At 37.6% G+C, this 27,915-nt stretch overlaps 1 protein-coding gene across 1 annotated transcript; it reads left to right on the top strand.

Annotated features, from left to right (window-relative positions):
* Positions 1-107: 107 nt before the first annotated feature.
* Positions 108-27,915, top strand: rybpb (RING1 and YY1 binding protein b). The gene is made up of 5 exons (XM_042758745.1): positions 108-485; positions 1,116-1,241; positions 22,835-23,101; positions 23,182-23,277; positions 26,187-27,915. Exons 1-5 carry the CDS (start codon positions 460-462, stop codon positions 26,434-26,436), a joined length of 765 nt encoding a protein of 254 aa, XP_042614679.1. The 5' UTR covers positions 108-459; the 3' UTR covers positions 26,437-27,915.

Below are 27,915 nucleotides of genomic sequence, written 5' to 3'. Positions count from 1 at the left end.
TATTTCAGTCATTTCAGTGCTGAGATGTCCCAAGTTGAACTTGACTTCTCTTCCCATGCAGACCAGTCAGACGCACACTCCCCACTGCTGCTGGTGATATACAGCAGAGTCATTCAGTCATCGAGTCAATCTTTCACTACTGCTTTCTCTCACCTCGACAGGCACACAGTCTAATTACGTTTGGCAATCGGAGAGTAGTGTAGTACTATTACTCTATCCGTGCCTATTATTTCTGGCGAGACTTTTAAACCGACGACAGCGGTGATTGGGCGGCGCAGTCACGGGGTTCGCAGTCTCCTCGCCTTGCCTAGAGTCAGTAAGTCAGTCGGGGGAAGGCGAGTCTGCCTGCAAGCGCTGTTCTCTGTGTGGATCCACCATACACGCTCACGCGGACCTTCACACACATTTATTGTTAATTACTGAGCCCTTTTCGGTGTTTTGAGAGTCTGTTTTTCCACCATGGGCGACAAAAAGAGCCCAACCAGGTAAGAAAGCGTCAACAGTCGGTAGTTCTGAGGCGATTTTGGTGTCCGCGCGGCTGGGTTTTTTTCGGTCGGTGGATATTCGGATGCTTTTCTCGAGGAGTGTTTCTCCTTTCTATCAGAAACAAGCGCAGCTATGGCGGCTTTCTCTTCTTCACAGAGGACTCTAAACACGACTCGGTGCTTCTCAGACAAAGAGATTTTCTTCCTACGGGATACGACTGGCCTCTTCGGACGGGGTTTTTAATCGAAGTTCGCTGTTTAAATGGACGGTTTGTGACATTCAATTACACGCCGTTCACCGACGCGATATCTTTAGCTCGCTGGCTAACGCTAGCTGCCGTGCCAGCGGACACCAATCTAGACCCCTGAAGTGTATAATATATATGTTAAGCCCGGTGACTAGGAGCAATGGAGAATAACTGTGGCTAGTTAGCTGGTTAGCGTGAATTTCCAGTATTTTCCGGTTCTAATAAACCGTCCCTCGCACGTCATGGCTCGGATATTCTGTCACTTTTCTGTGCCACTTCGGTAATGTTAAACGCGTTCGAGACAGTGTAAGTCAAGGTGTAGGATGTTAGGGGGACAACATGGAAGTTGACTTTAATAATTTGGGCTTCTTTTTGTTATTTAGCCGAAAAGACAAGCCAAACCGACAGCGGACGACGGATTTTGGGACTGTAGCGTGTGCACTTTCAGAAACAGTGCCGAAGCCTTCAAATGCAGCATCTGTGATGTACGGAAGGGCACGTCTACCAGGTATGGGCATTTACAATGGTCTTCTGCAGCATTGCAATCCTGATCTAATCACTAATGCAGCTGATTTCGATGCTTTACTTGTTGATTTGCTCTTTAAGATTCAGAGAAACATCGGTCCTCTCGTGCAAGTTAAATGTCATTTATTCAGTCTGATGACTGGCACTAGATTGAGTGTGGCAGCCAGCCTGTGCAGTCATTGCAATTGCAGGCAAACTTTCTTTATCCTGCTTTAGCTTGAACAAAATGTATTACTTTGGATTTGCCTGCAAATGCTTTGACTGCAGCTCCATGATCATGCCTGCGTGCAGATGCAAGCTTGCTATTGCACTGCTGCAGTGTTTGGCTCCAGTCAGATTTCCCATTGAATGCTATGGCTGGCATTTGTTGGGTTTGATCAAAGGCATTTAATGTCTGGGTGTGTTTGTATGCTGTCAAGCTATTATAGAGACGTTTGCTGTTCAGATTCAGAACAGGAAACACATTTTCTTGGGGTTTTCTGGCATTTTAAAGCGGTTAAAACCTTTAAAGGTCAATCAGATGTCAGAAATTCTTCAGAATGTGACGCTTATGTTGTAACAGGTCTGTAAGTGAAACAGTTTCTGCTTGATTTAAGAATTAGAGTAACATGCTGCCCATTTGTAATATCAGTTTAGCTAAGAGCAAAGAATTAGATGTAAATGTTGTCTTTCTGGTTTGTCTAATTGGATGATTGCATTGCCCTCATGTTTGTGCTGTTCGTTTTGGAAGCTGTCACTAACAGGTCTAGGTGTGCTCATGAGGATAATTTAATCAAGTGGTTCTCATTCTTTGTCCTGGAAGACTCTACGTTTTGGAGGTCACCCTTATTTGACCCCTTGTTTAGAATGTCTGGTTGGTTTTTGAAATTAGCATAGATGCATCCTTCGCTCCCTATGATATTCCACAAAAACATAAGGTAACGATGGGCAACAACTTCAATGATACCTACACCACTTTAACACTTCCTGGCTTACAGTTCTCTGCCATTTTCCCCACATTTAATAGGTTTTGAGCTGTTCATTGGATATTTAAGTGCCTACTGGTTGGACACTTCAGTATCTGTGTATTAGGCCTACATTTCAGTATCTATTGTACATTCTTAAAAATAAAGGTTCTTTATTGGGAACTATGGAAAAGCTTTAACATTCATGGAAGGCTTCCATTGCAAAAAAGGTTCTTTTGATTTTTAAAATATTCTTAACATTTGTTTCATCTGTTCACTGAAAGTTTTTTTGGGGAACCAAAATTGATTCTTAAATGGCATTGGTGTGAAAATCCTATTTTTTTAATGAGTGTACTGTGTTTTGCATAATATATTGCATGGGAAATATGTTGATAGTATTTTAAATATGTTAAATAAGTGCACATGTGCAGTGCTGAGGTACTCAAGAACCAGGATTGAAAACCATTGATTAAATCAGCAAATGAATGTGTTCCGTTTGCCTGAAATGCCATTGTGGTCATATTCCTGTAAGCGAGTGTAGCTGTGTATCCTCAGTTACTTATGTTCTATGTCTGTCTGGGCTGCGCTTTTTTTTTTTTTTTTTTAATGTGTGAACCCGCCAACACTTCTCATTAGCTGACTGATGTGGTGTGAACTGATGAGTAATATGTGGCTGCACACAGTAATTCATCTGCTCTTTTACATCCAGTGCTTTTCTGACGTTTGAGGGAAAGAAGGGGTGTTGGGAGAATTCAGACACTCCAAAACGGCGTATTTGTCAATAACGATTAGTGCATTTATTCCCTTCAGAACCGAGCACAGCTCATGGATCTGTTTGCAGAAAGCAGGCGTGTTACGTTTGTGGTAATGACAAGAAATGATACCATGCATGTCAGAAACCCCTCGTCTCACTCTCGCTGGCAGCAGTCCAGCTTCTATCAGTCTACTAAATAGAAATCACACGATATTGCTGATGAGAGCCGCTCTGTCTCTGTTTGATCTGCGCTGTCAAGCTCTGATGGATGTGATTGTTTGCTGATGTAAGAAGCTTGGCTCCCTTCGTAATGAGGACTAATTAGCCATCTTGTCCATGTTTGATGAATTCCAGTGGTGCATGGGTGGCAGCGTGGGGCGCTTGCGGAGAAACGATGCACTCCCTTGTGTGCAGTGTGCAGTGGTTTATGCTCCCATCTCAGCACCTTCTATCTCTGTTTCCCCCTCAATGAATGGGTCTTTGTGGTGTGATAACGCATTCCACTCACCAATTATGTTATCTTTGTTGGTCTTTGGAGTTCAAAGAATTCAGCAACCCCCTGTGCAAGGATGCTTGTAGATTAGCAGTGCATGTTTTTTGTCATGTAATGAAGGTCTGTTTAAAGCGCCAGGATGGTTAATCTGATTCCTGAGCACGTTGGATTCGGGCTGATCGATTATTTTCATGCAGCGTGAACTTGGCTGCTGTGGACTTTTGAAATGATAATTAAAGACAACTTTTAGGGGAAAATGTTAATTAAGCATAAGAGTCTCTTTTGCCCAATTGACTTACTAACAGACCTCGTAAAGGTTTGGGTGTTCACTTGTGGACTGGGCTATTTGATGCCTCGACAGTGTGCTAATTAAGTGTTGAATGAATTATATGTGTGGCTTTCATGCTCGTGTATCCGCAACTTGCAGGATTGTATGAGTTGGATGACATCTTTGCCGGAGGGCATGTCTCTCACTCACTGTTTTTTTTTTTTCTTTTTTCTTTACACACAGCAGCTGCACACTTCTTAGACTCATTCACTTTTTGTTTCCATGGCAGTAGAGGTTATCTAGGGTCATGCTACTGTCAACCCGGCAGAAATTTGTACTGCATCACTGTGGGCTTATTGCATAATATGTAAGAAGAAGTGTGGTCTGTATGAGGTAGCACTTTTTGGATTTGAGTTGCCTTTGAGCTGGCTGTAATGTTCATTTTTGAATAATCTGAGCTAAAAAAAAAAACTCAAGTCTCAAGGAAAGCTTAAAATGATCTCTTTTCCTCTGAGCCCATCAAAATCAAATTTCCTCAAGCAGAATTGCTTGCAGATCTTAAAGCATCGTGTTTTAATATTACATTGGAATCCTGAGAACAGGAGTGAAGAATGCGGCACCTTAGTTTCAGTATCAGATTCCGTGGTTTCTGTGTTCCAAGATGCATATCAGTCACCCACAGGTTAGAGGGAAGAATCCATTAGGAGATTCTTAAGTTGATTGATGTGCCGGATCAGGGGGACTGCCATTTGACCTTTGTGTTACCTTGATCTTAAGCGCGAGTGTAATTTTATTTCCCTGAAGCTCGCTGCCAGGTCCCAGCCAAAGTCCTTCCTTTACTGCAAATATATGAATTTACCTATTTTAAATACTTTTATATTTAACGTGTTCGTTTATGTCCAATATTTAGTGTTAAACTGTTGGTCTTTAAAATAAATCTACTTCTGATTTTCACCGTTGACTGCAGACTGATAACTTTGCTCTGATGCGCCAAACTCGTCACAGGACGTTCGGTCCTAATAGCGATATATAACTGTTGTATCCGAATATATATGAAATTGCTGTTTTAAATATTTTTTTATATTTAACGTTAGTTTATCAGTAGCATGTTTTAAAGTATATTATTTTGATTATTGGTACTTTCATATGCTCTCTCTTTCGTGCCCGCGTGGTTTTAAACACCACATAGTTATGAAATAGCCTATGATAAGTACAGAGAGTCTCTCCTGTTGCCGCCACGCACGCACGATAATATCGTGAATCGGCGATCTCACGGGCTGGCGATATGACAATTTGAAAAATGACCATATCGGCCAACACTAATTTATATTCTTATATTTTATAATATATATAAATAAATTTAATATATAACCATAATTTTTTTCTTAAATATATACATGCATGTGTTTGTATTTATATATACATAACAAATATGCACAGTATACACACACATTGCGTAAACGAAAACTTTTATTTTGGATGCGATTAATCATGATTAATCATTTGACCACACACACACACACACACACACGTGTATATATGTTTGTAAAATGGCACAGCTTTTTAAATATCTGAAGTACCCTCTTAACATCAGTCAGTCAAGCATTATAATATGACATTATGATAATCAAGTATCATTTAATGATAGAACTTAAGTAACTGAATTAAAACTTGAATGCATATTAGTCATTTTAACTAAACTTAGAAATAGAGGTTGACCTATAGTGGATTTTACAGATACCGATAGCTAGGTTTGACCACTCTGCCCGATACCGATTAATCAACCGATAGTTTTTAAAATGGATACTAAACGAAAACTAAAACCGTGCTTTACTATTTAAAAAAAAGCAGTAGCAGTCCTATACCATACTTTGTAAATGAATAAACATATTAATATTAATTATTTTATTGATCATTAAAGTCATTTCATAGTTTACTAATTAAAATTTAACTTTAAAATTTAAAAATGTAGCCTATTAGTAATAGTAAATGTTTAAATGAATACACTAGGAACAGTACTTCCACAGCTTTCATTAATATTACAAATGGACTCTTACTGTTAAGTATTACCATTTAATTTCAACAGTCATGCTTAAAGATGGTCATCTTTAAATATCTACAGTACACAAGGCTATAGCATTAAAATTACATATATAGATTATTGATATTGTAAGTGTACTCTCACACTTTATTTGTTTCTATTTTAGAACACTGCATGATTATTCTATCTATCTATCTATCTATCTATCTATCTATCTATCTATCTATCTATCTATCTATATAGATAGATATATAGATAGATATATAGATATAGATATAGATATAGAGATATAAATATAGATGGATGGATGGATGGATAAGGGGTGGGATGGTTCGCTGAAAACCGTTCGGTTCTCCACACTCGCTGGGACCGCGGTTCAACTTAAATCTGACACAGCATTTGTAATATGGTTTGCTATAAATAACATGTAAAAAACAAACAGGGTTCAGCTTAGGGCTGGGCGATATATCTAACGATATAATCATGCGCATCTAGTCAGTAAAGCCAGTTCCCTGATTAGCGCTAAATCGCCATCACCTGCTTTCAAATGGAGCGGCATTTAATAGACAGAACCGTAGATCACTGACAAGCTACGCAATATCGGGTTCATTATCGCAGATGTATCGCGTTCAAGTTTACATTTGATTACATTATTCAATTTCTGTACCTAAAAAGTAATGCTAGACCTACCTAAAAAAAAAAAAAACTGAAAATCACTGGTTATTTTTTTGTATCTTTTAACGTTTCTGTTCCTGCGTTCTAGGGCTGTGCGATGTGGAGAAATATCTAATTGCAAATTATTTTTATTTATTTATATATATATATATCGTTTTTTACAAATATTGCGATCTGTAAAAAAAAGTCAAGTCAAGCTTCAGCTCAGTATTGTCAATAATGTGCAGCAAAGTATGAGTATCATTACCCTACTGAAAAAAAGAAAAAAAACCATTCTTAGTTTCCATTAAACCATTTTCAAATTCCTTTTTGTTTTTGGCATTATTCCAATAGGAATTACTGTTGTTCTATTGGTTACCATCTGCCAAATTACATCCCACCAATAGAATCCATCAAATAGACATTATAGTTTACATTAAAACCAATACAATTCCCATTATAACCCTGAAATCCATTCAATTTTCAATTGTGTTTTTTTTTTCAGCAGACAAGATTATAATGGTATAACTACTTTTACAGAATGTACTTAATTACTGAATTTCAATGGAAAGATTTTATTTTTTTTTTTTTTTTTTTTTTTTAGAAATGAACTATTTATTTAGTCAATTATTAAAGTTTTACATATGTTCCATGTATTTGGGATTTTAAGAACGAAAGAAAAATGTGCTGAATGTTTCATTTCATCCAAGTGAAATTAGCAAGCAGTTAGAATGAATTGACATTCGTTTTAAACGCAGAGCCAGGCGCGAGTCGACGCAGGTTGCGCGCGTGCGTCAAGCCTCATCCATATTGCCAGATGCGCTCGTGGATTTGCGGTGCAGGGCTGCGTGCAAATATAACCGAGGAGCGAGTATGAGAAGCATTCAGAGATACAGGCTGTGTGTGCGGTCTTCTGAATTGGGAATAGTGAACATGCATTATAAACTTATTTCAAATTAATCTGTTGGGGAGATAAAATGTGTAAGATAACGTTCATGTACTAACAAAACATCTAAGAATGTATCTTTTATTCTTCAATACTGAAAACAGAACCGATATGGGAGCTCTTGATTGTGACGCAGCTCTTGCAAATTACCTTTTCTTCATTGTCTGACGTTTCGAAGCTTAAGTTACAATAACATTTTTCTTTAATTTTAATTTGTCTTAACTATTGATCTGACCCTGTAGACGCCATAATCCCACTCTGTCTCTCTCTCGCTGTCTGTATTTAAAAAAAAAAAAATTATGGTGGGTGTTTATGCAGTTGGCTAGAGCAGAGCTGATCGGGGAGAACGGAGGTGCGCTCATTCTCCATTCACAGAAGCGCTGCATGTGCGTGTGATCTGTTGAATCCATCTTACACTATTCTCAGATAAACTCTAAGGGCGGTGCATTGCCATTGCGACTTACCTATGGTGAGTTCACAGCTGATCAGACATTTCACTCGTTGGCTTCAGCGTCACATTTGCATAGGCCGTACTACTGGAATTCGTGATTGGTTGACAGCAAATTTCAAATATTAAAATGAATGGTAAAATAACGTTATTAACCTGTTAATGGCTTTCCAATTCTGTTCTGTAAAATTTCATTTAGTTTATTTCTGGTTCTGTTCCTGTCAAAATTTTGTTTGTTTCTGGTTTTGTTTTCGTTCCTTGAACTGGTTCAGAGCCCATATATATGTATATGTGTGTATATGTATGTGTGTATGTGTGTGTAAGTTACACACTGGGCAAAAGCGCAGCACTGCATCTAGGAGAAGTCACACACCAGACACGTCACGTTCAATTCAAGCAGCAGTCTAAAACTGTTTATTTAATCACCAATTAACAATGTGGCATAAATGAGTTTGAAGTTTGGTGTTTAGAAAAACAGAGCAAAGAGAAAGTGTGATCTGTATTACAGCTCTCTATATGAAGCATTCAGACTGTATTAGAGCCACATAAAGAGCACAATACATAATTTATAGCCTAGGGTGAAGTCATTATGTACATTAACAATGATTTGGGACAAATATAATGTAATTTAATGGAAAACTATGTGAATGGCGCTCTGTTCCGCGGCTGGATTTTCTGTTGGCTGTATTTAAATGCGCTTTGAAGTTTCCTGCTCTGTGCAGCGCACAGTGTCAAATGTCAAAACAAACAACACGTGCTGTTAGTGATTTCCACCTCTAGAGGCTGCTCTTGTACTGTATAATGGCAGCGGACCCTTCTCAGCCACTCCAGCAAGGGACGCAACCCGGAAAACTTTCGGCATGGATTTTTGCCGATAGTTCCGCCAATCAACTATCGGTGCCGATTAATCGTCAAAACTGGTGAATCGGTCGTCCTCTTCATAGGACTGGTGGTGGTGCATTTTTGGCCATTCTATTTTTCTGGAAAAAAAAAAAACTAACAATAATACTACCACAAATTCTACCAATAAGAACAATATAAAATGCAGTAAGGATAAACGAGCTGCTGGATTCATGAATATCAATCAGGTTGTGTGCATTTGCTTGATTTGTTTTTTTTTAGTTTATTAGTTCTGCCCACTAACGGTGAACCCAGCAGTTTTTGACAGGAACAAACAATAAAGAATATTGTTTACATAGAGCACGTCAATTCTGCATGTAATGTAAGAGACTCTCGCTCTGTCTCTCTCTCTTTGTGTGTAAGAAAAAATCAAAGTGACGGCGAATCGTGCGCCTTCACAATAGAGTGTACAGTACATGAAATACAGTTGCACTCCACATCTATTGAGATGAACTGAAAAATATCACAGAGCACTTGGAGGGAGAACTGAAGCACTTAGTCAGAGTGTTCTGTGAGTGGAAATATATCTGTGCTCAGCTTATACTTAGCCTCCAACTCACACAACGGCGTGTAAAATCTGAGAATTTATTAGCCAGTGGCTAATATTAGACATCATTTAGTCGCCCAGTGTGAAGATTTAGTAGCATATGCAAGTGATTGATTCACAATGTAGAGGGTTGCCACATGAAACATTTTACCAAATTCTATGAAGTTAATCTGATTTTGAATGTTAGTGTTTGAGTCCATCACTTGACAAGAAGATTGTTCTGTTAACATTAGCAAATTTTAATATTTTCTTTTAACAACATTTATTAATTTAGTGTAATGGCAGTTTATACTTTTGGTCATATTAATTCATGTTAGTTCATAACACATTAATGTTAATTTATACAATTTGATATGTTAATGTGTTAGCATATGTAGTAATTAATATTAACCTAGATTAATAAATGCTGTAAAAGTTTTGTGCATTATTAGTTCATGATACCTAATGCATTAACTTGATGAATTGAACCTTATTGTAAAGTTTTACTCTTTTGGATTTCCCTCTCAGTTTCTCCTCGGTGTTTGTCCAGTTTTCTTATTAGGCTTTCTATATTTTAACACACTCAGCAATAGTGGTGGGGAAAATCAATTCACAGATGCATTGCAATTCCTTTGCGGTTCCGAACTTTTCCGCATTAGATTATTAAATTATTAAAAAGTCTGTTTATTGATAAAGCATACACAGGACAAAATGTTACAGATATAAATGGTATGCGGTGTGCAACGTGAAGAAATGGCTCTCCTAGTGCTTCTGGAGCAGCCTGTGTACTTTTATATATAAAGGGCATATATGTATTTACTTAGTGCATCACATGCTCAGTAGTTGATCAGTCTCTTGCAGATCTACAGAAAACAAGACGTACTGATTGGCATAGTTTAAAGTCATTCTGATGTGTTATTTAATTTACACTGAATGAAAGGTTGCAGAGCTGCAATTTATTGTATTTCTAATGTTGATTGGTCTAACCAAATATTTTACTATGGCTTTTTTTACAGAATCTTTTCATCGAATTTGGCTTCCTAGTCTCTTTAACTCACCAAAGATTTGCAGAGGGATACCTTGTGGTCACTGAATCGAAATTGAATCAAAATTGTGAGATGTTTCAGTTGTTGACAGTCTTTCTCGTGTGTCATGTACAGGGAGGCACATTGAGCAAGCAGATTGAATATTAAGTATGTCACAATGCAAAAAGTCATAGATCTGTTCAGCTGATCTGATTCTTCCCTGATTCGATGGGAATTGAGGTTTTAAGTGCCTTCTGCTTGGAAAAACATAATATTGTTTTGACACTATTGATTTGTGAAATCAACAAGGATGGCTTAGATTCAGTGTGTGTAATTGATGAAGCAGAGATTTACAATCTAGTAATCTTCTCTGCCATTGCTTAGGTGCAGATTGTTGAGGATAATGAAATTACATAATCAGACTCTGCTAACACTGTCAAATTCTCCCATGCTTCTACAAATGCACTTAGACACACTTTTCTTATCTACAGTTATCAGCATTTAGACCTGCTTTAAACCACAGGCATAAGCTTTAAATCTATACCTGTGTTAACTGAGTGTTTAAAACTTATTAATGAGATTGTAGACATTTAAGTGAATGAGCACAATAGTTGTATTTCAGTGAAAACAAGAGATCGGAATACACAGATCAGATTTTGTCTATTTTAGAGTTCAAATAGAGGTAATGAGTAGTGATGGATTAATATATTTGCCAGGCTGATTTGTCAAACAATATTTGGCCATTTTCTTATTGGAATTGGCAGTTTTATGATGTTGTATGAAATCCAAAAGTCTGAGACCACCAGTTAAATTGCTTCTATTTTTAACAAATATATAATTTAATTTTAAAAATGTTTTTTTGGCTTTTTAATTTCATGTAATCAGCATAATATTCTGCTTCTGTAAATCTACCAAGAATATTGAGGAAAAGTACATTTTAAATACATCTCAGACTTATGGACCTACTCGGGGGTCAACGTTAAGTATTTTTTTTTTTTTTTTTTTTTTCTGCATTCAATTTTTTTTTGCCCTGCCTCAAAAAAAAAAAAAATAATAATCATTGACCCATGTAATCATTTATTTAGCTTATATGACACCAACATTTTAGATACTAATTAAATTATACAATTCTCGATTCTAATTTCAATACCACAGCAAAAACTACTACCCCCAGTTTCTGACAAGGGTTAAGCCTAGTCCCAGACTAAAATGAATGTGTGGGCTATTTTAATTTAAATAAACTTGCACTGACATATTTTAAAATATGTAAGTTTCATTGTTATGTCTCAAGATGCACACCAGTAATGTTTTTTTTTTTTGTTGTTGTTGTTTTTTTTTTTTTTTTTTTTTTATGGCACATTTTTTATGTACTGTATATGTATACATTTATAAAAAACTTGTCTTTTATTAAAGACAAGTGTAAAGTCAGTAAATAAGAACAAATTAACAAATTACAAGCAATAGCACAACTGCATATATAGAACAAAGACACAAATGAAATGATGCTTTAGGAAAAACGGCAGATGCCCTGAATGAGAATGCAAATTCACTCTCTGACAGCATGTGGCACTTATGGAACAACAGCGATACAGTGTTTCCTTGTGTTACCGCTGTAAGCAAAGCAGAGCTGTGCTTATTAACACTACTTTAAATGCATTATACAGAGGCAAGATGAAAATAAAACGCCATTTAAACTTTTCTAAAAACAGTCAGTTCCCCTCAGAGATGCATTCATATAAACCCCCAATTCAGTATTTAGGATTTTATTCCAATATTTTGTTGTCTTATTTTATGTCTTCAGCATCTCTGGCCTCTGTTAAAAAGGCTATTTTCAGACTTCATAATTTTTCCACACAAATCACATTTTGAAAAATGATTGTATGCTTGTGTACAAATCCAAAACAGAGATCGATTGAAATAAAACAATAAATGGCCAGTCGACCGGTGAATCTGTACTCCACTGTTAAATTAAATATAGAATCATTGTTAAAGTTACAAAGTTACTCCCCAAGAAGGGTATTTTGACAAACTTGTGTATGCATTTGTCTGTTCAAGCTCTGTTTGCATGCTGTATACACAGTACACAGCGTGTGAGTACTGAATGGAGTTGTCTTTCTTGCTTGAATGTTTTAAAATCTCTAGAATTTTTAAATTAGGCAGGCTTAAAAACACGTGCAAATGATAAACTTTTGTGATGACACAACAGTGGCCTGATCAGGCCAGTAACAAATTTGTAAACTGTCCTGAACATCTTTCACTCTGGCCCCAGGCCATTGGTCAGTCCTTATTGTTGAGCCCTGCCACTGAACACCATCCTCCCTGCCCTGGTTGATGCTTCATATTGAGTTTGAACCAAGTGTTTGTGTGTGTGTTCGAGTGGGCTGAAATTGGCCTGAAAGTGATTTAGCAACAGAGAAATTGCTGGCCATGTGATTCTGAAGGGAGGTAGATGACAAGGCACCAGGGAGGAGTTAAAAAAGGGACCAAAAGAATAGAGAGAGTGAGTGAATGCAAGTGTGCGTGTTGTACGTGTGTGCGCTGTGAGGAGGGGGTTGTGGGCCACTGCATGCTGAGTTTGATGGACTGCTCTGTTGGGATGTGCTCACTCAGCCAAGAGCCTCTCAGAGGGAAGGCAGAATGGAGCACATCATTACCCAGCGCAGGGAAGCACTAGGCTCACCCTCCTTCAACTCTCCATGTCCTCCTCCTCCTCGTCCGCCACATGTCATTCAGTCAGTGGAGCAGAGGAGCCTGCCGTTTTGCCTGACTCATGCATATCACGTAACCACAGTAAGTGACATTCGGTGACCACACTTAATCAGCTAACTGAGTAGGAACTGAAGTTGTTTCGATTGAGGAACGCTGACTCACGGTAGTCTGTGAAGCAGAGCTCTGATGAAGATAGTAAGCTAGACGATGGAAGCCGACGTGACTGACAGCTCGTCTTGATATAAGCTGGAATCTAGTTTTATATAGTTAAATATAAGTTTTTGCCGGAGGAAATATACAGCCATTCCAATCTGCAGCTCTGGTTGTAAATAGATGTTAGTGCTAAGAGGATTAGTCAGCTTACTTTATTGCTTGCTGATGTGTTTTTCTATCACATATTGAAATTCTTCAGAGCAGTAAGGGAATGGATTCGCGGATAGCGTATGAAGGTGATAGCAAGGGAAAAATCTTTTATGTGAACTCTTAATGTGAAGGTTGTATTTTACAACAGCATGGTCTTTTGGAAAACATGGTTGCTTAAAATCACATGCAAAATATCAAAATCAAATCTGCAAACAAATGCTGCTAGAACTTTTTTTTTTTTTTGACAACCAGCCTCCGAATACGGTTTGTCTGTTGTTTAAATTCTTTAATAAAATTCTTTCAAAAATGTCTATAATTTACACTTCTTTTAAATTCTCTTTTATGCAGTTTTTTTGTTTTTCTCTCAGTGCAAGAAGTCAATCACAAAGGAGTAGTTCAGCGACGCAGTGTGGTTTTCTATTTGAGTGCTTAACAAAAAGTGCTTCGTTGTTGCATTTCCCCTTATTAGTTTAGCAGAGCAGACTAGTCTAGACATAAATATTCAATAAATTGTTGTGTTGAAAAGGGTGCATATTGCACAGCCTTTAGCTCATTCATACTGAATCGAAAAGTGACCTGTAATTATACAGGTCAGGGGCAAAGGCGGCGCTCAAGGGTGAGTGAATTGGATAGAAAAGGGATCACTCTTTCAGGCCGTCATGTGAAAAGAAACATGACAAGCCTGTGCCGATAGATGGATCCTTATGTGTGCTAAACAAACATTTCACCTGGTTTGCAGTCTGAGTGATGAGGGGTATAGTGTGGTTTCCTTTGGTGAAAGGTCAGACAACAAAGGAAGCCTTTTCTTGTATGGATCAAAAAGAGAAAGAGATGTTTAGACAAAAAGAAGTTCTTTTTATCTCTCGCTTTTTTGCTACTTATAGACAGGCCCACACAGAAGCTGTGCCCGATTTCCAAAATCAAAATGCTAGTCATATATTTTTTTAAATGACACTGGAGGAACAAATCCCTTGATTGTTGAGAAAAAAAGCCCTGTTACTTGCAAGTGTCTTTCTCTTTTTCATTTTTTTATTTAATTTTAATTTTGATATTTTGATGTCTATTAAACTGTTTGTGACATTTGTGTTTTTAAACATTGATTAGAAGTTGAATTAATGTATAAAATTAATAGAAAATTAAATTCACATACTATTTAGTTTGACCTCCTGAGAGTGATGATCAATAATTTTCTGCTTTCTGCAAAAACAAAATATCCAGCAGATTGCATTTGTGTAACTATTTGGTGTTTTTATTTTATTTTATACACTATACACTCGCAGCTAACTGCTACGTTTTCATATTACATTTCGCATCCATGTCTAAGGAGAGCAGTTAGATATCATGGCTAGATTTTTCACCACAACTGAAATCTTCTCCCCCAGAGAGCAATTTCCTCAGGGGAGAGAGAGGGCAGAATCCCTCCAGAAGGTGGAGATGAATGTTTAATGTCCTCCACCCAGTCGAGAGCGACAGCACAAGAACCCAGGGCCTGTTCTCTAGGTGCTCTCTTTGCTATCTCCGTTCTGTACAGCAGGCACAAAGCCATTAATCGCTTAGTAGAATGGCTTATGGGAGCCTAGTCCCAGAGCTTGTTCAACACACGCACGCATGGCAGCTTCATCATCCCCCACAAGCAAGAAGCATAATGCTGGTACTCCAGAGGATCAAGGCACTCTGCGAACTGTCACTGCACATAACTGTCGCGTTTGCCATGATGTAAGAGGCAAATGATGTTAAATCTAGTGGAGAATCTCACGAATGCTGTCAGGAAATGTCAAAAAAATTGTGTATTTTTAGGACAAATATGAGTGCTTTGCATTGCTTTTTTACATTCAGAGTCCTCCATCTGGGATAAATTAAATCCGTAGGCTCAGTATAGAGTCTGGGTTCAGTTTAACTAGACTTGTCCTTTAAATGACAACAGATTGCTCTTTAGATTGCAGTCTGCCTATAAAGGTACAGCCATACATAAGTAGCAGATATGTATCCCATTGACCTGATTGTCCTCTCTCCAGGCCACTTTGTGCCCCTATAGCTTGCAAGAGTCAATGACAGTGATTGCCTGGTTATGCTGCACTTGAAATGGAGAGCTGTGTTAATTGAGCGCTTTTTTGTAGCCTCTTTTCACTGAAGCGTTCTCTCATTCTGTCTTGCTTCTACAGGCAATCGGTTTCATTTAACGCCGCCGTAATTTACTGCGCCACTAACATTTGTGTAACTGAAGCCTAGACCACAGTCTCACGTAAATGCCAACGGCTCCAGGAATTAAAGAGCCTCCATGTGCGGTGTTATTAATTACTTTTCAGACCAAGGCTTGTTTTCGCACACTCCTACATTTAGAAAATGACCAGTTATATGTTTGATTTTTTATTTTTTATTTTTAATTATGTAATGTAATCAAGGTTTTAGTTTGGAAATATGATTATATCTGAGTAACTTTTTCTTGATTTTTCAGCAGAAAAGGGCAATAGCTGGTTGCAACAATCCCTTTAAGCTAAGAAAACCCTTCATGATAACCTTTAGTTTTAAATAATACAAATTCTCTTGGCTTAAGGGGCTCTTTGCAACTGAGCCCGGATTTTGCAGCGAGACTGTTGGATTTTGAAAGTTGTGAAGGGTTTCTGACTTTTAATGACCCATGCATTTTCACTTGGTTTAATCTTGAAGTTGAAGTTTCCCTTTTACTCATGTGGGTTTCTGTCAAGGGCTTGTTGAGCACTAGGACAATGTTTGGAATGGAATACTAGTGTCATACTAGTGGTTTACTGCATAATTAATTCCTCAAGTGGCATAATTCATTTATCTACTGGAAGTAAATATGAATATTTCACATTTTAAATCAATTTTTGCATAATTTCTTAGATTAAGAGCTAGATTAATTGGATCAAGGAGATGATGGCCTTATCATGATTGATGTTTCTTTCAGTTTCATTGGTCAAACTGTAGATGGCAGGACAAGGCAAGTCAAGTACTTTGCACTGCATTGTGGGATACAGTATTGTACAGTGTTCTATATTGTACTGCAGATTTTGTCAAATGTAGGTCATCTGTGTATTCTATCCTTAAAAGAAACTTTGCACTTTGTACAGTATACTATACTGGAGAAATATGCATCATTTAATTTGATGCAAATGAAAATAAGCCGGTGAGGGACAGAGATACAGTGCATTCCGTAGTTTGCAATATTTGTCTTAATGTGTCATTTTCACAGCACTTGTTGTCTGTGTTTTCTAAATGATGGAGACCAAAGCATACAACAGTGCATTGTCCCTCACAGCCTCATTTTCATTCAAGCCAAATTAAATGTGGCATATGCCCTGATTAATCCATAGTAAGAGTAATATGGTTTTTCAAAACAACCACAATGGCCTCTCTCATCCAGCTTCATTTATGTTTCCCTCGACTTGGCAGCGTCTGTTCGGTAATGTGAGTTTGGTCAGTGTCCATCTCAAACTGTGTGCTGTTCCACTGGAGTGATGCCACCTGTGTTCATACACAAGTCCCAGTCAACAGGGTGAGGTTGTGATGAGGCGGTCATGTGTCGATCAGTAAATAATGCATTATGTGGTTTTTGTCGTGCTCAGGGAGTGTTGACAGCAGTCCTGACATGCCAATGAGCTCTTGTGGCTGAGTTACAGCTGGCACTGAGTCGTAGCTCAAACGCTCGGCCTGTTTCTGTCTTGCTGTACTGCCCTTGATACAAATCTCCTCGCATGGCAGGACATCCACTGAGGGGAGGTTAATCAAATCCATCACAGGCCTGTCCGGCGCTAGACTCCTGGGCTAACCTCAAGTTGGAAGGGAATTTTTTGTTCCCCCTCAGGAGGTAAACTAAGCCAAGTCCCTGTTAAGTGGAGGATTGTGCACTTTTGACAAATCTCTGGTCTGGATTAGAGTGAATTCCCCAGCGCTAAAGGTACTACAGGTGATGGACAGAGCAATGCAACAGTCTGTGGCTTTCAGCACTGGTGTGTAATAAACTGATTGTTCTCGTAGACCTTAGTCAGGGTAGCACCATATTTATTTTTGACAGAAATGAAAATGAGACAGTGAAGGATTAAAGTACAGTGCGTTCAATGGATTTAACAACATACCAAAAGTTCTGCTGACCAAATGTCTTTCTAAAAAATTTCAGTAGACAAAAACTCCATAAAACAGTTTCAAAGTTGGGAGTTGTGAAAGTTACATGACTCAGGACCTTTATACAGTGCATGTCATTGTAAAGACTGTAGGTCTATCCCTAACAAACTCCTTTTCATCCACATTATATTCAGTATAGTGTCTAACCTGATTAAGATCTATACAGGTTGTTGTTAACTACCTAATAAATACTTGAAACCTGAAATGATGTTGCCAAAATAATTCATAGATACTGGCAGATATCTGTGACATCCATCAGACACCTAATTAATAGAAGATTACTTTGGAAGTTGTGTAAAAAAAAAATACAAAAAATATGTATATACATTATTATATAATTTATTATATTAATATATCACTCTTTTTTGCCATTATTGAAAGCAGTCAGCCATGATAAGCTTTGCATTACGGTAATTTTTTTATCATGGTAAAGAGCATTTTAGACACTACTTTATGGTAAAACCATGGAAAAATCACTTTAATGCATGACCTCTCGTGGCTTAATCCTCTATTACCTCTCATGGCATGATGTTTTTCCATGTTCCGGACTGGAAATGTTGCCTGAATAATGTAAATTATTACATTTGTAATTATTAAAAATAATGTAAAATGTAAAACTCTGTATATTTCCACTTTTTAAATTGTTTACTTTTCCTCTGTTATTCTGCTGTTTATTAGTTCCTGATATTTCTTTTTCTTGCCTTGACCAGCGCAGACCGAATGCATACTATTCCCACATGCTCTAAAAGATGCTCTCCAGTATCTTTTGCCAGCGGGCCCTGAAGCTCATCTAGATTCCTCGTAGAGGTTGTATTGATTGTAGTTGTGCTGGCCTCTTGAACATGATTCCCCATTATGAGGGATTGATTGGCTTCTCATTGGCCGGTCTCTGCGAGAAAGGCGGCTGTATCCCATCAGTCATAGGGAGTGAAAGAACCATGGCTATTTAAGGGCCACAGGTTTTCTTAAAATCTCCAGTAGACAGCTAGGTTATCTATTTGTTTTGAGTAAAAGGGCATCAGCAGGACCAATGGGTCTTGGGATCACAAGAGTGGCTTCTATCAATACTTCAACTGTATTCTGACTAATTTATTATTCTGTGACCACTTACACTCCTAACCAGGAGTGTACAATGTGACATGATTCTAGTGAAAACGACAAAGGCTGTGCAGACTCATTTTCCTTTGTCATTGCGTTCCAAAATTTAAGAGCACGACTTTCATTGTATCCTCAGACTTATTTTCAGTGGTTAAGTCGATACAATAGCGCAATGCAATGCATTGGCCAAGCATGTTTGTGCACTTACATAGAGCATGTGTCTGGCCTTAATCTTTCATTCATGAGTTTTGGAAATCTAACCACAATCTAAACAGCTAAACATTCACAACTGCGATTGATCTGAAATATTGAGATGAAGAGGACTCCCAAGTCTAAATGTTTAGACAAAGCAAAAAAAAAACACTCGTGGGTTTTGGCTCTTCCCCCATGATCAAAATCCTGTGTTACCCCCAGCTGCTGCCAGATGTTGGCCATTATGCTTGAGGCACGTGAGCTGGCTCAGGCTGCATGGTGCTCTGCCTCAGATCTCAGACACAGCCCCTCGTCTTATAATTAACTCAACACCGCGCTGAGGAGAGAGAGACTCCAGAGCACAACCGTTACAGAATGTGTGCATGAGCATAGAAGCGCAAGAAAGATTTCCTCAACTACATAGATACTATGCATTAGTAAAGAAATTCATTTTAATTTTTATAAATCACTTTGTACCTGGTAATGTTTAATCTTGGTGTATTTATGGTGCATATGAGAATAGATGAATATTGTGCAGTTTCTTCTCAGCCTTTGTTTAAGGTTTGTGTTTTTTGTAAATAAAGTTCACACACTGGAGGAAAAAAAATATGGTGAAAGGGTTGACCATTCACAAAGACCCGCCCCCTTAAGGTTTAGTAACTGTTGCTTAGGGGTGGGAATCTATGGGTATCTCACGATTCGATTCGATTACGATTCAGAGGCCCACGATTCGATTCGATTATGATTAACGATGCATCAATGCATCACAATGTACATCCTGTACATCTACTAGGGGTGGGAATCTTCAGGCACTTCACGATTATCATTATCAACTCAATATCACGATGCTTCACATTCTCAGTTTTCAATATTACTGCACATGGCTACATTTTCATATAAATTTTATATCAAATTTATTTTGTGCAAAATTAACTATTGTTTTTTATATATTTTTTATTATTATATAAGCACAACAGGCTATTTTTTTAAAACAATTATTTATTTAAAATAAGTGTTCTTTAAGTGTCCGAAAGTTTACAGACAATAGTTGAGGATTTTTCTTTTTTTCCTCAGCATTATTGCTGTTTGATTATTACTGATGAGATCATAGACAGTGGCAGCTTTAACAGGATGCATTCACACTTATGCACAGATCTATTTCAATATCGGATGTTTTGTCCTGCTCTGAAAACATAACTGACTGTGTGTACATCAATTTTGTATAAAAGTATTCGAAAATGCAAGTGCATTTAACCACAGCCGCAATTGAGTTCAGGACAACAAACACAAAGCGCACGTGAAAGTCTGTCAGTGCGCGAGTTTCATGCATCTAATAGTACTGCATTCCATACGGCATAAATTAAAGCATATCTAAAGTAAAACACAGCGGGTGGATGCACAGACTGTCACACAATGTGCACGTGTCTCACAGCGCAAATTCTGTGCAATGAAGCCCGTCGCGTCTCTAATGGCACACGTGCCATATGCGGTAAAAATAAACAAGCTCAGAATCAATTCTGAAATGTTCAGAATCGATTCAGAATCGTTGAAGAGAGAATCGCGATGCTTCAGAAAAACAATTTTTTTCTCCCACCCCTACTGTTGCTATGTCCGACAAGCCATGGGGCTCTCAGGCCACACATCATGTTCTCACGCAGTAAAAAATACATTGCGGAGCAAAGAGGAAACTGTGACAACACGCCGACAGACAAGACCGAGCAGGTTACCTCAGACCTCAGTACAAGCATCACATGGACCGATCATCTCTTCCTCTTTACTAGTTATAGCACAAGTCAGATCTCCTGTCAGTGAGTCTCATGGGTGAAGGGTCAGTTTACACTCAGAAATTGCTAGTGAAATAATTACAAAAAGAAAGGGCAAGTAACAATTTAATTAAACATGATATTTTGAAGTAGAAAAACTGAAATAGTATTTTCTTGTAAAACACTGCTATATTAAAAAAAATATATATTTTTTACAGTTCATGTGTATCATGAAATTGACAAGTTAATGCATAAAGGAAATCTGAAAGTAAATATCTGATAAAAATATATGATTTCAGTAAATGGCTTATAGTTGGGACTGTTCATATTGCTATCATATTGCTTTCATAATATTCAATTCAATTCAAGTTTATTTGTATAGCGCTTTTTACGATACAAATCATTACAAAGCAACTTTACAGAAAATTAAGTTTCTACAATATTTAGTAGTAGCTTATCAGTAGTGACTGTCAGTTCATGTGCATATGGCAGAAATGTTCAGAAAAATCAATAAAAGACGTAAACAAACAGACGATTAACAATATTAAAAGCAATTATGCAATCAAACTTATAGCAAAATGTGGTAGTTCTGTATGTTGTCTCTGGGTTAGCATCATCTGAGGTCCTCTGAGGGGTTGGCATCTTCTCTTCTCAGGAGTTCTGGATCCAGACTGGAGCTTGTGTAAATCCTAGTTACAAAGCAGAGAAACAAATAGAGACATAATTAGCGTAGCTGCTGTTCCAGCCAAGTAAAATTAATTAGATTAACCCAAGCTAAAGAATAATAATGCACACTTGATCAGATATAACTGCAGTCCAAAATTATGAGATGCATTATTTGAATGCTTGGCCAAAGAGGTGTGTTTTTAATCTAGATTTAAACAGAGGAAGTGTGTCTGAACCCCGAACATTATCAGGAAGGCTATTCCAGAGTTTGGGAGCCAAATGCGAAAAAGCTCTACCTCCTTTTAGTGGACTTTGCTATCCTAGGTACTATCAAAAGTCCAGCGTTTTGTGACCTTAGGGAGCATGATGGGTTGTAGCGTGGTAGAAGACTAGTTAGGTACGCAGGAGCTAAGCCATTAAGGGCCTTATAAGTAAGTAATAATATTTTGTAACTGATACGGAACTTAATAGGTAGCCAGTGCAGAGACTGTAGTATTGGGGTAATATGATCATATTTTCTTGACCTGGTAAGGTTACATAATACTTGAGATCAAGTCGTATTGACTATTTTTATGGCTTTTTTGGACAGCCTGTGAGTGTAAAAAGCTAATAATAATAATGTTTGTTTCAGAGGTCTACTGGATTGAAAACCTCTTTCTATCTGGTTTGTGGCAAATGAGGCCAAACCTTCTTGCTAATCTGATTAGTCCCTGTGACAATGACATGCTGCAAATGTCCCACCCTATGATGCTCACAGTCATTTATTAAAGGAGTAGAGTAATGAGATTACACATTCAGCAGACCCACACAGCTGGCGATGGGCCGTCATCACATTCGGCAGACCAGTGAAAGGGTTTTAGTCACTGAAATGCCTGTGGAGTGCATTATCTTGCTAGGTATGTCTTAATGCCCTCATAACAATCCACAGAATCTGTGCTTTAAAATGGTTTTGTGTAAACACTGGCTGAGGTGGATTACATGCAGATACGCGATGAAGAGCAGACATGTTTTAGTACTTTACATTATTCCAGTGAGAGGTGCTTGATATAACAATTCCTCATACTTGACATTAGAGTTCATTTGAATGAAGCCTTGACCACTAGTAGCAAACTTTGCACTGAAACTGACATAGATTTTGGTACATGAATAGTATGTCATCCAGTATTTTTTCAAAAACAACCAAAGGTTAGTTGTCTAACCTTTTCCAGTTGTTTGGTGATTATTTATCTGTTCTAGATGAATGAATATCTGGTTAAATGTAAAATAATTATGTAAGTTTTGCTCTAAGCAAAACAGCCTCTTTCTCTTTCAGTCTGTTTTTAGTGGTTTGTTAAATAAATACATTTTGATCACTCTAATCTTGTTGACATGCATCATTTGAAGTGACATAGCTATACTTTCAGAAAACTGCAGATGCATTCTTTTGCAGAACCCAGCTATACTTTTCAGAAAAATGCAAATACATTGTTTTGCCGAACCCAGAGCATTCATTTGAAAAGGATACATTACATTACTTCAGGCTTAAGATATTGAACTTGTACTCTATAATCTCCAGGCTCAGCAGTTAAGTGAATAGTTGACTTTACTTGTTTCAGCGGAGTTAGTGCTGCTCTGGTATTGACTATCAACTCTGTTTGGCCCCACAGGAAACCCCGGATAAACTCCCAGCTGGTGGCACAGCAGGTGGCCCAGCAGTACGCCATTCCTCCTCCCCCAAAGAAAGACAAGAAGGAAAAGCCTGAGAGGCCTGAGAAAGATCGAGCCGAGGGGGAGCGTCCTGATAGAAATCCACATGACAGCGAACACACAGACAAGGACAAGAGTGAGAAGGAGCAGCCTGACAAAGAGAAGAAGGACCGAGAGAAAGAAATCACCCCAGCCATCACCAAGAAACCCAACAGCAAAAAGAACAAGTACGTTAGTCACCAATATGAACGTGAGAAATTCTGATTTTCTGCTTGGCATGTGTAACCAAAGAAGTTTCTCTTTACAGACCCAAGTCAGACAGCCATCAAAGCCCACCCAGTGAACGAAACAGCATTCAGTCCGGCAAATCCACAACCAAGACCAAGAACTCCCACATCTCCAGGTATCTCACCTTTATCTTTGTATGCATTCTGTAATGACAAATCCGCACTGTTTCCTTCTCACTGTTGAGAAAGATCCTGATCCAAGGTCACTCCATAGCAAAGTTTGTGGTCAGTTACCTCTCTACTGTAATGTATGTTGCTGGACACAAGATGTATAAAATGAAATCATATTTGTGAAATTTCCATCAAGTTGAATTGAGGTTGTTCTTGGCTAATGCTGTAGAAAGGCTGGTATTGTAAATTAATATTTTCTTTATCCATTTTTACTCTTTCATTCATTCTTTTGCTCCCTTGTACTTTCACTCTTCCATCCTTCATTCCTGCTTAATACCTACATACCGACTTGCCTACCAGTCAACCAAAATATTTTTTTTTTACACATTCCTGCTGTCAACTAATAGTATATCAAATTATTTTAACATATACACTACAGTTCAAAGGTTTGTAGTCAGTATATATATATTTTTTTTCATAAATTAATACTTTTATTCAACAAGAACACTTTAATTTGATCAAAAACGACAGCAAAGACATTTATAATTTTACAAATAATTTTTATTTTATTTTTTTAAATAAATGCTGCTCTTTTGAATTTTCTGTTTATCAAACAATTATGAAAAATAGTCATTATATTTCACAATAGAACTGTTATTACTGCATTTTTTAATTAAATAAATGCAGCACTGGAGAGACTAATATAGTTTTCAAAAACATCATAAAAAAATAATAATAATAATTCAACCCCAAATATTTGAATGGTGGTGTATTAATATTGACTTGTTAACATGTAAAGGCCCTTTCACACCAAGAACGACAACTATTAAGATAACTTAAAACATAACTAGTGTCCACAACAGCAGATACGTCTATTCTAAGCGCATAATCATCTGCTGCTTTAAATTCTCGAGCTCATTATAGCAGGATTGATTCTGATTGGGTGTCAATGTTTTTATCGTTCGTCAGCTGGAAAAAATCGTTCTGAAAGTGATTTCAGTGATATTGTTTCTCTGTGCCTTTAGCGTTATAGCTGTAGTGTGGAATCTGTTATTCTTTAATATTGAGAACAATTTTTAGAACTGTGTCTTTATCCTTATCTTTACAGTTATCAAGCTTGGTGTGAACAGGCCTTAATCCTTGTAGCGGTTTGGACTTTTGGATCATTTATGTCAGCTCCGTACTCCACAGGGCTCCAGACTACAACTGAATGATCACAGTTTGCACAAATTTGCCAGCATGAATTTTGTTAGAGAAAATCACTGAGAGTATTGGTTTCTGTGGTTTAATTTGTCATTTTGAGGGTGCTGATCAGGTTCTAGTACCCAAAGTGCTGCCTCTCTGCACTGCTCACATATTCTGCAAAGGTGAAGACACTTCTATTAGCACTAGTCATTTACATACAGTCTCATAAAGATGCTTGATGCTGTCATTTAAAAGCCAAAATAATGGTAGTGTAATAATAATAACTGCAGTTGAAGGTCTGGCTTGAGAATGTGTTGTAAGTCACACTGACAGCGAACAAAGCTGGCAGACAGCAATGACGAAAGTCACTGCAGAAAGTGCACTGATTTCACAAATGCCTTTCTCTCTCTGTCTGAGTCTATCTCTTTCTGTCTGAATGAGCGAGTCGTGGGCTGATCTCAAATGAGCAGCACAGTTTTACTCCCACACACGCCCTGTTGGCTGCCGTCCCACCATTCTGTTTCTGTCTGCTTCTGCCAGAAGAGCTCATTGTGTCACATTGTCTTGCAGGCATACTAACAACTGAGGCTAATGCCAATCAATGAGATTTAGCTTTGTGCTTTTGCCATGTGCACAACCCTGGAAATATGTCTTTTTGAAAGATTTTGAGGTGGGCTTTTTGTGTACTTTTTTTTTTGTCAGTTTTGGTAAAGTTTAACTTATGAAATTATTAATGCTGTTCAGTGTTAATCTTGCTGATCACTGTTAATCTTTGCCTGCGTTCTTAGATTCTGATGTTTGGGAAAAACTTATCTTTTAATCTGAAATTTCTGAATACTAAACCGTGTTAAGGGAATGTTACTCCTAAATCTTAGCACTAATAAAGTAACTTGATTTTATGTTGTTACTTATGTTAGTTACTTTTGTCTTTTGCGTTAGTGTGGGTGCACTGTTTTTACTGTGGACAGGTGTTTGTCCCCTCAGCGTGGTTTGCATGCAACGACCATACCCCTGTCCTTTTCTGCTTTTAATATCAAAATCATGCAAATACTGTGAAAGGTGAAATGCAGGACTTGCCCCCCATTGTCCAACCATAGAATTGTTTATGGACGGGACCAGAGATAATCTGTAATGTTTGTTTTTTGTTGTTTGTTTGTTTTTTACACACCATTATCTTTATTGGTTTAGATGATTTTATAAAATTATAGATTTATAGATTTTTTTTTAAATTAATTTATTTAAAATGTACAGTACCATTAAACAGAAGTCTCTAATGCTCACCAAGGCTGCATTTATTATGTCAAAAATACAGTTAAATATTTGTACTATGTAAAAATGGAAAGGTACTGTTTGAATAAAGGTAATTTCTTTTTTACAGTAAAATTTTTTTATAAAAAAATTTATAAGTATACAAATTTTTCATTATTCACCTGTCATACCTGCTTATATATATATATATATATATATATATATATATATATATATATATATATATATATATATATATATATATATATATATATATATATAATTCTTATTTTATAAATTTGCAAAGAATACATGACACATGAATTGTATCTTCATTTGCAAAAATTGAAGCCTCAAATATACAGCCATTTTATATCACTATCTTTTATATTTTTTTCCAAAAAGTGATCAAAATTGCGTTTTTTGTTGCATTACCCTACTGAATATCTCTCTCACTCTTGCCCTATCTCCAAATCTGCAGGCCCAAGCTGAAGAACATTGACAGGAGCACAGCCCAGCAGCTGGCCATCACAGTGGGGAACGTCACAGTGATCATAACAGACTTTAAGGAGAAGAACCGCACCTCCTCCACCTCGTCCTCCACAGTGACCTCCAGCGCCGGCTCTGAACAGCAGCACCAGAGCTCTGGCTCCGAGAGCATGGACAAGGGCTCATCCCGTGCTTCGACACCAAAGGGAGACCTCTCGGTCGGGCACGATGAGTCATTCTGAGCACCTCGGACGCTGTCGAGACAACGGGATGTACTTTGCCTCCACTTTCCCCTCTCCTTGCCCTGAGTCAACTCATTTGCATTTCTATCACTGAAAGAGGGACGTATGGTCCTCTTACCCACACACACTCAACATACCTACACATACATTTGTGCGAATGGTGCAACCATGGCGGACCATGGATTTTCCCTTCCTGGAGACATCCCACTCTTGTATGTATTGTTTTATATTTGTATGTGGATGTGCAGCTGAATCAACATTTTTGTTTTGTTTTAAAAAAAATTCTATATGTAAATGTCCGCTGTGCACAATAACCACCGACGTTTTAACTATTCCGGACCATTATTGCTCTAATTTATTATGTTGCATCTGTGTAATTTTTTTTTCTTTTTCGGATGGACCGTTTTTCTCAGCTAAAGTAGCTCAAGCCGACAGCTCCCCTTTAGTGTTGAAACAATTTTTTCGAAGATTCCCGAGAAACTTCTCACAATGGTGCTAGATACACTGTGAAATGATTTCAGTCCTCGGACTGACATTCACACCATGGAAACAGATCCCTCTGCTCCTGAAAACAATGGAAATATTTGTGTCCTGGTGTCAGGCTGCATTCTTCTGTTGCTTTGTTTTGGGATTTTTTTTCCTTTTTGCGAGATTGATCTGGACATTTGTGCGCTGACGGTCCTGAGATCTGGTTTCGTTAACATACTGAACGGATGGTGTTTTGCATCCAGTGTGTTATGGAGAAGACAGCTGCGATTCACAAACTGCAAGGAGACATTGCAAGCATGATGTGAGCTATGGATTTGATCGTTCGGAGATTAATTGAGCTTTCTCAGTGCTCACTTGGATTAACATCCAGTTTTGCAATCGTAACAGCTTTTGTTGTCCTTCATGGTCTACATATGATGTATTGTAAAAACACTAAAAGGTCTGTAGGCCTTTAATTTTGAAGAACTACTTTTGTGTTTTATAGTTATTTTTGATCGAAAAATACAGATTTTAATCTTAGGGCTTTACTCAGCCTTATTTTAATCTGAGGACAAACTTGTGAGTTGTTTCCCATAATCTCCAGAAACTAAGATGATGGTAAGCAGTGCAGTATTTACTAAAACAGTCTCAACTCTAGGAATAAGAGATATTGTGCTGAACGTGAACTGTCACTGAATGCATGGGAACTCTTGCAAGCATTCAGTACTAACATTTTTGATTTGTGTCACAAAAAATTGATGCAAGCATGATTTCACGCAATATTCCCGTTAACTCGAGATGTCTAGCTGGCGGTCCCACAAATCTCAAGGTCAGCATATCTTCCCTTTGAACTGTATTAAACTTGTACAAAGTATGTGTATATGATATGAGTTTTATTTATTGAAGGACCAAAGGAATTTGATATTGATGACATGCTAGGCAAATGAATAATTCAAAATGTAATTACCATATGTGTGATATAACATTTTAATAAAGTCTAATATAATCCAT

The sequence above is a fragment of the Cyprinus carpio genome, chromosome A6, assembly GCF_018340385.1.
Source record: "Cyprinus carpio isolate SPL01 chromosome A6, ASM1834038v1, whole genome shotgun sequence".
Taxonomy (NCBI): domain Eukaryota; kingdom Metazoa; phylum Chordata; class Actinopteri; order Cypriniformes; family Cyprinidae; genus Cyprinus; species Cyprinus carpio.
This window is presented reverse-complemented; position numbering and strand designations above follow the sequence as displayed.